The following is a 13,054-nucleotide window of genomic DNA, read 5'->3' on the forward strand; positions in this document are numbered from 1 at the left end:
TCTGGTGTTATAAAAATTAAAATTAAAATAAAAATTAATTTTTTTAAATGTGGACCTTAATGATGGAGGAAAATATTTTTTTGAGTCTTCAAAATTTGAGCCTGCTGTGTGACTATATTCTTAATAATAGGCTACAAAGGTTACTGCTCTTCTTTCCACTTTAGTTTTTTGGTTTTTTGGTGTGGAAAACACTGTAGATGAACTGGATGGGCATAGACCATAGTAAATAGATGTAATTTAGCTGCTAGTGAAGAAGTAAGCTCTGAAACAACAAATACTAAACATGTCTGATTGATCACCTGCAACAAACAGCAATATACAGATTTTCTTTTTACAATGACATTTTATTCATGTTATTTATCAATGCTGAACAATTATAATGTGTTTTATTGAGGAATCTAAAACCCATTTTACCACTTCTTTGCTGGAAATATAATGTTAAATAATGTCTATGTCTTGTTTCTATCAGTTCTTGTAAAAAATTGCAAGAGGAACTCTAGCCAAAAATCATAATTCAATACTTCAAAGCATGGGCCTTACATTAAGAATAATGGAGTTCTCACCACATATGGTAGTACTTTAGATCACAAAGAACATGTTGAGCCCCAACCCAATCAATGATGTCACCGAGGCATGATCTATTCTCTTGCCTCTCTTGTAAAGAGTGGTTTCAGAAATTTAGTTGAGGCTGCCGTTCAGATAATACAAAAAAAAAAGACTCCAAACCCTTGTTTACAATGGAAATGTTGTGGTTGTGTCATCAAAGATATAAAGAAAACAATCGATGTGTTGCTATTACACAGTATTCACCAGTCCACACACTTCAGTGAGTTAATGGAGGTTGTTGTGGTGATATTATCACTTCAAAATGTTCTTTGGCAGGCATAGGCGAACAATTTGGCTTTGAAATACAGGCCACACACACATATTATTCTGAGAATAGGACATAATGCACCAAATAATGTTTTTTGGGTGGAGTACTACTTTAAGAGACAGAGGTCACATGGTTACCTGGTGTGACTGAGCGGACCACCACTGGTTTCTCGCTTCCCGCTACAAAGCCAAACCCCAGAACAGGGTCCCGCCTCATCTCCACCTTGCGTGGAGCCGGGGGTATGAACTGGACCCCATCTAACCTGACCTCCTCCAGGGAGCTGCTCTTGGGCACGTGGCTGTGGGAGAAAACATATACTGTAGGCTTCATTTCACTCAATGATGATATCTCTCCCCTCAGTGATAAGTGCTCAGACAATTGGAACCAATGGAGGCACAAAATTACTGAAAAACACACAGGCGCAAACCTACAATCAAGTGCACAAGCACACACGCGCATGCATCCACACACACACACACACACACACACACACACACACGCACGCACACGCACACACAACCACAAATAAACACACACATCACACATTCTTCTATAATGCTTCATTTAGAATTGAGGTCAATTTATGCAATGGTCTTTATAATATGAAAGTGGGAACACCATTTGCACCAGGGGTGCCTAATCAGGTTCCTGGAGATCTACCCTAGGTATTCACTCCAACCTTAGCAAAGAACACCTCATTCAACAGCTAGAGGTCTCATTGAGCTGCCAGTTAGTGAAATCAGGTCTGCCAAATTAGGGTTAGAACGAAAAACTACAGGAAAGTAGAACTCCAGGATAAGGGTTAGCCACTCCTGATTTAGACTTTATGATTCACCCAGGACTTGAAAGAACCTAATGACAACCCACTAACTACTGAATGTGGAGAGGCCATGTCTATCAAACAATGTAAATGAAATGGCCTATTCACATCTCATTTGCACTAGTCATATTTTTTAGAATTGTACATACAATGTTATTATATATCACTGAGACTTGTCTACATGAGTAAAATGCTTGTTAGATTTGAGTGTAGACACTTGTATTGAGCTCTGTATTGAAATTAGAATCAATTATTTATAATCTTTCAAAAGGAGTTTGATTAAAACTTATAAATATTTAAAAAATCACGTATTGGGAATTAAAGCCCAGAGATGTCTTGCTAAAATCCATTAGGTGCATACGGTTGCCAGACAAATTAACAGAATGACCACCCAAACATTCTTGGGTTAAATATGAGAGCAGCATATTTTGAACAGCATTGTGTGTAACGGAGTTCAGGGACACATTCCAGAACGTGACAGCAGGACTGGAGAAGCGATAAGAGTGTGAACAGTTCCCCTCTCTGGGCACCATGGTTTTTAGCTCTGAGGGCTAATTAAAGCTCTTGTGTAAAGCCTCATAGCAGAGCCACTGCTGGTACACATTATCTTTAAAACAATAAAAGCTTATTACGGCATTATTAGTGCATTATCCAAAGAGTCAGACTCCAGGGTCTGTTGGCTGGCTCATTTGGTTAAGTCACCACACTGTGTTGCATGGATGAGCCTCATGGCCTCAAACCAAATCAGGACCGTGCCAGTGCCCGTTGTGGTGATTGCATCACCAAGGGAATGGGAGGGTTCAGCTGGATAGGGTTCCGCAGACTAGTAGCCCCTCCTGGTCCATTGAGTGCCTGTATATTGCAGTCAAACCTGCATATGAAAAGTCTTCCTCTGACTCTGCTGTTTGACAGCTTAACTGTAGCCTCCAGTGTGTAAGAAGCAGCTGGCGACGCCACATGTTTTGGAGAAACATGGATGTCTACACTCTCCCAGACAGGCGGTGGAGTTTGTGCATGTATGCAAGTGTGGATGATTGGCCATTCAAAATTTTTAAAGAGTGAAACTCTTCATTGGCTGAGAAAGAAAATCTTTAAAATCTTAAAAGAAAACTTAAAAAAAGAAACATTACTTTTGGTTGAAAATATGAATTCCTTTTTTAAGACAGTTTTAAAAAGCATGCGGTGCACAAGAAACAGAATTACATATTCTGGTATGGTGTTCAGAAAATTTGTTCAAACCATTAAAAACTACTGCACCATACATTTGACATAAGCATAGTCTGCTACATGCAGAGGAGTACTACGTTAAGAGACAGAGGTCACATGGTTACCTGGTGTGACTGAGCGGACCACCACTGGTTTCTCGCTTCCCGCTACAAAGCCAAACCCCAGAACAGGGTCCCGCTGGTCCCCCTGGTCTAATGTTAATGGCATTATGGTCTGAAGTCAAGCATTTGATGCAAGCAAATTATGAAACATGATAGACTGTAAAATGAGCACCACATTATGAAGTTAATTTACCCAGTGAGTACATGTAGTAAAAATGTCATTATAAAAGCATATTAAATAGTCAACTTGATCAATGCACTTACAAGCTCAAGTCACGATTTTACCCTTTTCTCTCAAAAACATGACCCTAACAGAACAAAAAAATGTAATTCTGATTTGACTCATATATACTGTATGAAAGGGATAGGTACAAAATTCAGACAAAAAATATTTATTTTCTATTATTAACTAAGTGAAATCCAGAACCAACATGAACCCTTATCATTCGATAACAATGCACGATGATGATCCTTCGTAGGGATGGTGAGGAATGCAATGCCATATTCGGCAACACTCGAATACTGCGATCTCTCTGAATGTTTTCTCCTCCTGAATTTGGCCAATATTATTCGGATTCAGATCGTTTTTTCTCACTTTTTTGATGTGATTCACTCAGAGGTCGGCACCAAGCTTCTCAATTAGACACATACACACACACACACACACACACACACACACACCTGCAGAGAGACAACACGTGAGAGTAGCCCTTAACACTAGATAGACCAGAGTGATGCAATCATGCTTTGTGGACTTGAAATTACTCCAGTGCCGTAAATGCTATTTCCTCCTCCTTCCACGACATTCGTAAGTGTCTGGGCTTAAATAAAAAAAAAAAAATTGAGTATAGAAACACAGGCAGTTTGTGCTATTGAGAAGAATTTCCTAATAAAGTGCTACCGAAACGACTTTTTACACATATAATCATACAAAATGAATTCACTGCAATCATGTGATGAAGCTGATAAAGCCTTTCGGGTGGGGATGAATAACTGTGGTTGCTGTAGTTATAAAAATGTTAGAGTTAGAACACCGCAGAGATAATGCCACCAATATTTTCAGGTTTTCTCTGAAACTGAGACTTTGAAGAAACTGAAAAGAGCAGTTACAAGACAGCTGCATAAAATGTAACCGATTTGTGTGTGTGTGGTCCCAGCAAACCACCCAAGCTGTGTGTTCTTTGTGGAATTAATAAGAAGAAAGTGACGGTGCATTGGCTATGTAAAAGCACACTCCAAGGAGAAGAGAGGGAGAAATGTGCTGAATTCATTTTGACCAAAGAAATTACTTTTTTTTTTTTTATATTGCACTTTGTATTTCTTTAACTACTTTTCTTGTTCTGTGTTTTGTCATGCACCTTTTAGCCCTTTTTCCCTCAGCCAAACAAAACCGCTATAATTTAGAAATACAAAGGTAATTGATTCAGTTGTGTCCTTTATCATTCAGTTTATAATTGGCTTAAGTGTCCCTTAGGTAGGGGCGGTGGTGGGGTTTCATGCAGTTCATAGTATGCAGTTCAGGTTGAGTAACTATATTTTGATGTTAAAAACATTTTGCCTATGTTTGAAACTTGATTTGGCTGTTTACCTCAGTGTTATAAAAGCCTATTATGGCTATATAGCATATGGGTCATTATTTGTTAAGCACAGCTTTAAAAAGCAAATTACCTGTTGTTAAACTGGATTATTATTGATGTCATTGTAAAACCATGACTGTAATGCTTTAATATCTCAACAATAGCAGAGCCAGTGATTATAATAGTAAAAATGAGGAATGTTTGGCTTTTTATACATCTCTGGGCTAAACTCCACATACTTCCTCTTTTTAGTCCATGCCAACTTCCGGTTTTTATCTAAGTACAAATAATTTTGTTGGTTGAACAAATACAGATCAAATACAAATAGCGGCATCTCCCTCTACCCCTACTCCTTAGTCAGGTTCGCACCTGTGGTGAGTAATTGATGCCGGAGTTTGAGCATGAAATTGCTCCTTTTATCATGTCATTTTCTCGATACTAAATATTGGCAAAAGGCTGTCTTGCCAGGCCTCCTATGTTCTCTCCCATTGTACTGCTATTAACAAGCTCTCACACTCACATAACAGGCTGCAAAAATAATTTGCCTCCTCAGAAGTACTTCCAGGGTTTTTCTTTCCGTGGCATTTTTTCCTCCTATTTTCCTTTCTCCTTTCAAAGGCAGATCTCATCGTTGCCCACACTGCTCACTAATTAAAGCAGTGGGCCCATGGAGACAGTGTGCAATTCACCATCGTTCCTGACACATGTTCCACCTCGCAATGAAAAGGCACAATTAATCTTTCAAGACACTGCTAAGGAGAGCAACGCTCTGCTATCCAGGGTAGACATTCCCACTGCAAGCCAAGAGGCAGGCATGTTTGATAACATACAAGTCGAGTAAAAACATGCGAAGTGGAGGCAAATACATTTTTTTAAACAAAAACAGAATGCATATAAATATATATTTTTTTCAGAGCCCATAGTCTTAGCTAGGTTATGAAAGCAGTCCCCCTCGGGTGCTTTTTTCCAGGTTTACCAGAAAAAAAGATGTTGTGGAATTTGAGATACGTGGTATGCCCTTCCAGCACGTTTTGTATAAGCCTTCTCAGAATGTTGGGCAGATTGTCTATTCATTTCGGTTTTGGTTGCAACTTGACAATGCCATGGCAGATTGCGTGCGGTGAAAAAAGCATATGGCTCTCCGTGTCCAGGAAGTGAACCGTCTCATCTCCAGAGAAGGCCACCTGCTATAGATGGCCCCCCTCCCAATGTGATGACAGCCTTGCATCTTATACTTACTAATCATCACCATTAGCCGTTAATGGCTCCCCAATTTGAAGTAATTTCCCGCAGCCACTGACACTTTCATTGTCACTGTTATCAAACCATGTTGGTGCTGCTGGGCACGCATTGCCAAGCTGGATTAATTCTGTGGTGATTATTTCAAATTTGATAAATTGTTTAAAGAATTCTGAACTGTTTCTGACAGGGCCATTTCTTTGCTTAATCATAATTTTAAAAGTATGTGGCTGCACCAGCAATGAAGCTACCCATTGCATGATAACAAGGTTTGAGTCATTGTCGTTCAACAGCTTTATCCCTGTTTACATAAATGTCTGTCAATAATTTTTCTAGTCCTGCATTCCGGGTTTACATTTTATTAAGTCAATACAAATACTGTTAGTGGATGTCACTTATTCACATCATATAGAAGCTATGGAGAAACACTAATAACTACTTTAGATTCAAATATTTGTGGCTGTGATAGGAATAATATTTATAATTTTGGCTAGTATTAACCTGCACATGATTTCAACTTTCCTTGTTAGGGTGAATGTATTTTCTAGGCAGAGTGACTGTAGAACATACTACAAGCGAAGATCCACTGACCTACTGTTGGGGGCTTCCATATTTTCTCTTCCATATTTAGTGTACATCCCTTTGGATGAGAGCATCTGCTAAGTGACTGTAATGTAATGCAATGTAATTTATGTAGATTCAGTTAGCTGAGATAACAAGCTTATTCATCTTCAGAACATTATGGGAAAGGATCCCATGCTTACCAAGTAATGCTCACTCCTGTGTCTCAAATTAAGCTCAGCAGATTCAGCTCAGAAGGTATTGTAGGTGAGGCTAAACCTTCTGCTATAGTCAAGATGACTTCCAGAGTCATTTTTCTCACCTGTCCCATTATAACCATAGTGCCCCACAGTGATCAATTTACAATTCTTCCATGGTTTTCCATTACTTTTCACCTCAGGAAGACAGTCTGTCATCTTCATCATACTTATCTGAACTTCATTTCACAGCATTCAGTCTTTCTCTACCTTGGATGCTCTCTGGAGGAGTGACCCTCCCCCAGTCCAATTAAGGCTCAGATGAATCCTACACAACCTTTCTTCAGATCAAAAATAGTCTTCAGTCAGAATGTGCTAAATTACCCTATCATATCTGGAAGGACTTGGTATTATGCACTTCACACAATATACCAGCACACCAAGGTGAGGCTATTGATACATGGCCAGTCATTTAGACTGTACACAATGAGTTTCTTGCCCAGGAATAGCCACTCTTGCTATCAGACAGAACATCAATCATGTCAAAGTAAGTTATAAGCAATATTAATATTTAAATGTTTCAGTAGCTAATTGTATCTTTCTGGGCCCAAGCAATGCCATGGTTTAAAAAAAAATGTTTACAAATCTGCTTTGAGTTATATATCTGTGTTGATTAATTGACTCAGTAACAGCCATATAGTGATATGACAGTCTGTCCAATCAATAACTGGACAGATGAAACGCATAATGCATACATGAGGACGGAGTGTAGCACAGTGGGTAAGGAACTGGGCTTGTAACCGAAAGGTCGCAGGTAGGACACTGCCGTTGTACTCTTGAGCAAGGTACTTAACCGAAATTGCTTCAGTATATATCCAGCTGTATAAATGGATGCAATGTGAATGCTGTGTAAAAAGTTGTGTAAGTCGCTCTGGATAAGAGCGTCTGCTAAATGCCTGTAATGTAATGTAATACATGCATAGGGGGGGAAAAAAAGCAACAACTGCCAATTGTATTTGTAATTCAGTGGCTGTTGTCTTGGCATCATTTCCCTCCTGTATTATGACAGAGTCATGACCTTCATTCTTGAACTAGACCTCTGCTGAGATAAGATGTCAATATCCTGAAACCATGCATATCCTGATCAATACAGCATTTGTCTAATGGATGATCTACATGTACCATAAATATGCATGGAATGAATATGAACTGTTAAAAACGGGCTCTGTCTGCCTCATCCTGTTAAGGAGCTGTTCTGGTGCATGGATGGACCCCATGGTCAAGCTCATGCATCATCCATGACTTGGAGGGCTTCAGTGGGCCAGAGTTGTGCACCAGCAACCACTGCTGGTCAATTGTACGTCCATAGACACAAGACCACCTTTTCAGATACACATGCAATGTCTTCCTCTTACTCATATCCATCAGAGCCTGACTTGCGAACAGGAGTCCGATAAGATGGGGTGGCTTACATCACATTCTATAGAATCAATAGCAATGCTTTGCGGGTGGAAAGCATTCTATATACAGGAAGAATACAACCAAATATTATTGGAGTTTTACAGAGAAAACAGTTAAATATGCCTAAAAGGTCAAGTAATGACAGTCAAGAGTGTTGCTTGTTGCCAGATTTGAATGTTTTTGTTTGCTAGCCTGTATCTACTGATATGTTATGCAAAGCTAGTCCATTCCACACAGGCAGTTTTTCCTGTTAAACACCTGCAGACCCTACTAACACATGTCTGCCTTCTTCTACTGATCATTTACCACACTTGCCACATCTAAGCACAGCAGAAAATAAACTGAACAGTGCATTATCACAGTACTGGTATTGTTGCTATCTGTTATTTGAAATTTCTACTGCAGAAAAGAACATAAAACAGAGGAGCCTTTTTTGTGCCAACTAATATTTTTCAAATCAGAGTATACTGGTTTGGGCACACACACACACACACACACACACACACATACACACATAAAACACTGAAACAACATTTTCCTCTACCGCAACACCGCAATCACAGCTGAAGCAGTTGGCTGAGAGCTCACTTCTTACAAAGACTTCTCCTAAGCACACACATTGAATTAAGATGACGGAATTAAAAAAAAAAATGTAATTATTTTTTTACCTGGTTTTTGTCCCCTTTTCAGAAATTAGTCCTGCCTAACAGGATACTGCACTGAGATTTCCTCTCTACGACACCTCTGATGCGATTTAGTTCGAAGTGGTTCCTCGGTTGGTGACAGTAAAGCTGCTGCTCAGCACTCTTGTACTCTCCAGCACTGAGCTTGGCGAGTGTTCGCTTTTGTTTGTGTGTGTGTGTGTGTGTTTGTGCGTGCGTGTGGGTGTATGTATGTGTGTGAGTGTGGGTGTATGTGTGTGCGCATGCGTGTGTGCGTGCATGTGTGTATGTGTGTGAGCATGCATGTGCGCATGTGTGTGAATGTGTGTGCATGCGTGCGTTTGTGTGAGTGTGCCTGTACTAGTAGGGGATGCGGCTGTCTTGAGAAGCTTAAACAAAGGGAATCAGCATTCTAAGTGCACAGTAGAAGACAGTGGGAGCAGTGAAAGGTCTAGAATAAACACACGCACTGCAGGATACTCCGAACATCTGCAGGATCACGGCAGCTGTGCACTTACTTGATGAACAGGTCCCTCCCTTCTCTATTGGAAGCCATGTCCCATCCATATGGGGGTGCCTGCGATGCACTCCAGGTCCCTGAAGGGGACGGCCAACCTGGGGATTTCATCTTGTGGCTGAAATGGAAGAGAGAACGGACATCAGGGGACAGGACACGAAACATAAACATACTACTTTAGGGAAATGCATCAAATCTACCAGACAACTAGCAAACTATAAGTTTCAAGGCAAGCCTTTAACATTTCTCACGATGTAGAACATTTTTTGTACAGCATTACCCAGCCTTTGAATTGCATGTTTATTTTCAAAATAATGGAAACTAATATACATCCCAGAAAGACTTGCTGTATGATGGCTTAAGGGAATATGTGTATCTCAAATTGAGGAATTTAAATGTGGGATTGCAATATTTTATATAATAAAAAAATGTACATTTTAAAAACCCTTAATAATGTAAGAATCATGGGCCTATTTTCAAGCACTTAGTGTGGACAGCTAAGAATTTAATAAAAATTCAATATACAAATATAATGCAAAAATGTGCAACTGGTAAATTTTATGAATCCAGCAGTAGTCGAATTCAATTCTGGCACAGCTTCAAATCATGTGGAATGCTCTTTATTGCTGTGTGTGTCATATTGTGTCACATAAAATGGAAGATGACTTAACACAACCCAGAATCATGAAAGAAGATTGTTCACTTTCATTGTAAAACGTTATAAGCCAAATTCCTGAACCACAGTTTAATCACTCAAGGTAAATTCAATTAATTAAGCAATTCAAACCCCAAGGCATAATTGACATGCTTCATTCCAGTGCTTTTAGATGCATGAAATTAGTTTTAGGCTCAAATGTCTGTACATTCATAGAAAGCCTGATATCAAAACAGAAGATATAATTAAACAATTTCAAAAATGGGTCTAAGACACAAATGAAACTCAAGCTTTTTTTGTTTTTTATGAGTTGCTCTTGCCAGTACTCCCATTTGTAGAAATGAATCCAAACTGATTTAACACACACTGAAGCGGTAGAATGGCTACCTTGAGTGTTGTCATGATTTGTTTTTTTACCACTTGTGACTTGAAATGGAACCATTTATATTAAGGTGCACATTAACAGCAATTCTTTAGGCCAGGCATAAAATACATCCAGGAGTGGGGTGTGCAAAGTCATAAAATTAAAATATGGCAGTGTCCTTCAAATTTTTTTGGAGGGGAGAAAAAATACTCGCTTCTCATTAAGGACCTTTGTTTACTCCTTGGCTTCTTGGAGTCATGGTTTCTTACTTTTGCCATACATTATACCATAATTTGCACCGTATTGTTTGTATTGCATCAAAGTAATACGTAGGCATAATTCATAAATGATAGATTTGTAAACATGCACTATACCCAATCACTTTTAACTTTGAGCCAGAAGAAAAGAATCCCCATACACTGGCATAGTTAAAAAAAGAAAACTGACTGGCACAACAGTCTCTCCCCAACATGTAGGACTTTCTACTACCTGATTGGTTGTAATATGTTTGGCAGTAGCTAGAATCCCGTAGTTCTGCACACATTTTCTTTGAAAAGAAACTCACTGTATATCTAGTATAATTCAGCTGAGCAATGCAATTAAAAGTAATGCACTGAACCCAGCAGGTTAACTTAATATTTAATCCAGAACATTGGGCCAGCGAGAGTCAAATATGTCATGCACGCCTGATATGAAAATAAGCAGGTAGGTTATTTTTTAGTACTGATTTCTGAAAATTGTACACTGTGCGGCAGCTGGATCCCCTGTCCTCTATTATCCCAGCTAAAGCCATAGATCAATCGCCTAGGGCAGGTGTGCACGAAAAGGGCGGATTCTTTTCAGGATTTCATGCCAACCTCTGCCATTAATTATTAAATCAACCCAGTTGTGCATTTGATCTGGTAAGCTGGTAAGTCTGCAGCTGCCCAGAAGAAGCTGTCCTACGGCGGTCCAGAATGGGAGTGAAGCACCACTGGTGGGAATTTAATAACACGACGCCAGAATGAATGGCTGAATATACATCAACTCTGGAACTGAGTAGTGCACCCCTGACTTAGGTAATGAGCGGAGTGCCTTATAATGGACTGGTCTAATCGGAGATTGGTAGGAACAGGCAGGCCTGAACATCAAACAACTGTCATTACTAAAACCACTAAAGACATGGCATAATATAATTTCATGTGGCACTTGAAACACTTCAAGGCATCAGGCAGCTAGACTACCAGTTTTGGTACCTGTGCAACATTGTAATGAACAAATTAAAGTAATGCAATCATTTTGATGATGTTTTTAAACGATTTCTCAAATAATTTAAATAAATGCATCGAGGTACATTGCACAACAATTTCCTATTGGCCACGGATCATACAGATAGACAGCAACCAGGATTGAGTGCTGAATATCATGTACGGATTTTATTATAGGGTATTGTTTGGTAAATGCATGCATAATTAGCAAATGCTGAGCTGATAGCATAAACATTACTTGATTGAGTCTGGACTTTTACAGAGTCATCAGCCAAATAAGACTACCACAGCAACAGGATGCATCTGGCTTACTTCCACCTGGGTTTTGATGGGCTTAATCTGGCCAGGGTTCCTTCGCTTGCCAATGCATGAACACCCCTTAGCCTCTGTCTGGGAGCCTGCAGAGTGCCAGCTGTTGTCAGATATGTGTCACTCCTGTGACAAACACCATCTCTCCTCAATAGGCTGCATGTGCACACGTTCAATGCATAAAACTGTCACTGTGGCTCAAAGATGACTTCATTAAAGTTGTGATTTGATATTTAAAACAGGCATTAGCTCACAGGTCAGTATAGTAAAGGTTTGCCATGTGGCTTTTAGTGCACATAAAACAGTCACTAGCTCAGATTAGTATTATATAGAAGTGCTATGCGGTTTATAGTGTGTAAAACAGCTGCTAGCTCACAGCTGAGTACAATAAAGGTGTGCTGTGTGGTTTAAATATAGTTACTGGCTAACAGGTATGTATAATATGCATGCTAACAATTCCTGCTAACAGCATCTGGGATTATAAACTGGTTTAAGGTGGTTTAAGGCTGGTCATAGTTGGTCTGTGGCTTGTCAAAGGAGGTCTCTAGCTGGACAAAGCTGGTTAAGCTTGGTATAGTAAGGCTGGTCACCTGGTGAACTGCTGGTTGACACACTACAAGTGTGGAAAACACAGCTTAAACCAGCCAGACCAGCTCAGGCTGTGCTGTGGGTGTGCTGTGTTCTCACAGGTGAGTGGGTTGAAGATGTGCATGTGTTTTAGCAGCTGTGCTCACTGGGCAAGCCAGTTGGTATAGTGGCAAAGAAGGGCAATACAAATGGTACGATTTTATACGAATGGTGCTAAATAAGAAGAATGTCACGTCAAGACATTGCAGTGGGAAGAGATGGATGAAACGAGTAATTATGGCAAATTCATATGAAGATATTCACTAGCATTAAAACAGATCCTTCACCATGGAGACACCTAAAATAAGGACATTTATTTCTATATGAATTTATGAAGAGACTAAATTATCCCAAAATACCAGACATCTTTCTTGACCTTCATGCACATCATTAGCTAATGGCAATAAAGAAACATCTTATCTGCTCAAGATGTTTGATACCATCATTGGCTGTATCATACAGCAAGACAATGATTACAAACATACTGCTAAAGCAACAAATGGGTTTTCCAAAGCCAGATTCTTATTTTTTATTTTTTTAACTTAGATTATTAAGTTTTCTTTCAGCATATAAAAATGCATGTTCAATTTGATTCAAATTGGGAGAATGACTTGGC

General features: G+C 39.4%; 1 protein-coding gene across 4 annotated transcripts in view; it reads right to left on the reverse strand.

Moving 5' to 3' along the window:
• Nucleotides 1-13,054, reverse strand: part of LOC118224347 (FERM and PDZ domain-containing protein 4-like) — a 54,845-nt gene that overhangs the window by 20,770 nt on the left and 21,021 nt on the right. For 2 of the 4 annotated variants that reach the window (XM_035411795.1, XM_035411800.1), the window contains exons 2-3: nt 9,238-9,354; nt 1,012-1,172 (exon numbers count right to left, since the gene is read on the reverse strand). In XM_035411795.1, the coding sequence (XP_035267686.1) occupies nt 1,012-1,172; nt 9,238-9,354 (278 nt within the window). Of the gene's footprint in view, nt 1-1,011; nt 1,173-3,025; nt 7,396-8,725; nt 9,196-9,237; nt 9,355-13,054 lie in introns of those variants that run through there. The other 2 variants (XM_035411799.1, XM_035411798.1) reach the window with 2 other exon arrangements.

The sequence above is a fragment of the Anguilla anguilla genome, chromosome 3 (assembly GCF_013347855.1).
Source record: "Anguilla anguilla isolate fAngAng1 chromosome 3, fAngAng1.pri, whole genome shotgun sequence".
Taxonomy (NCBI): domain Eukaryota; kingdom Metazoa; phylum Chordata; class Actinopteri; order Anguilliformes; family Anguillidae; genus Anguilla; species Anguilla anguilla.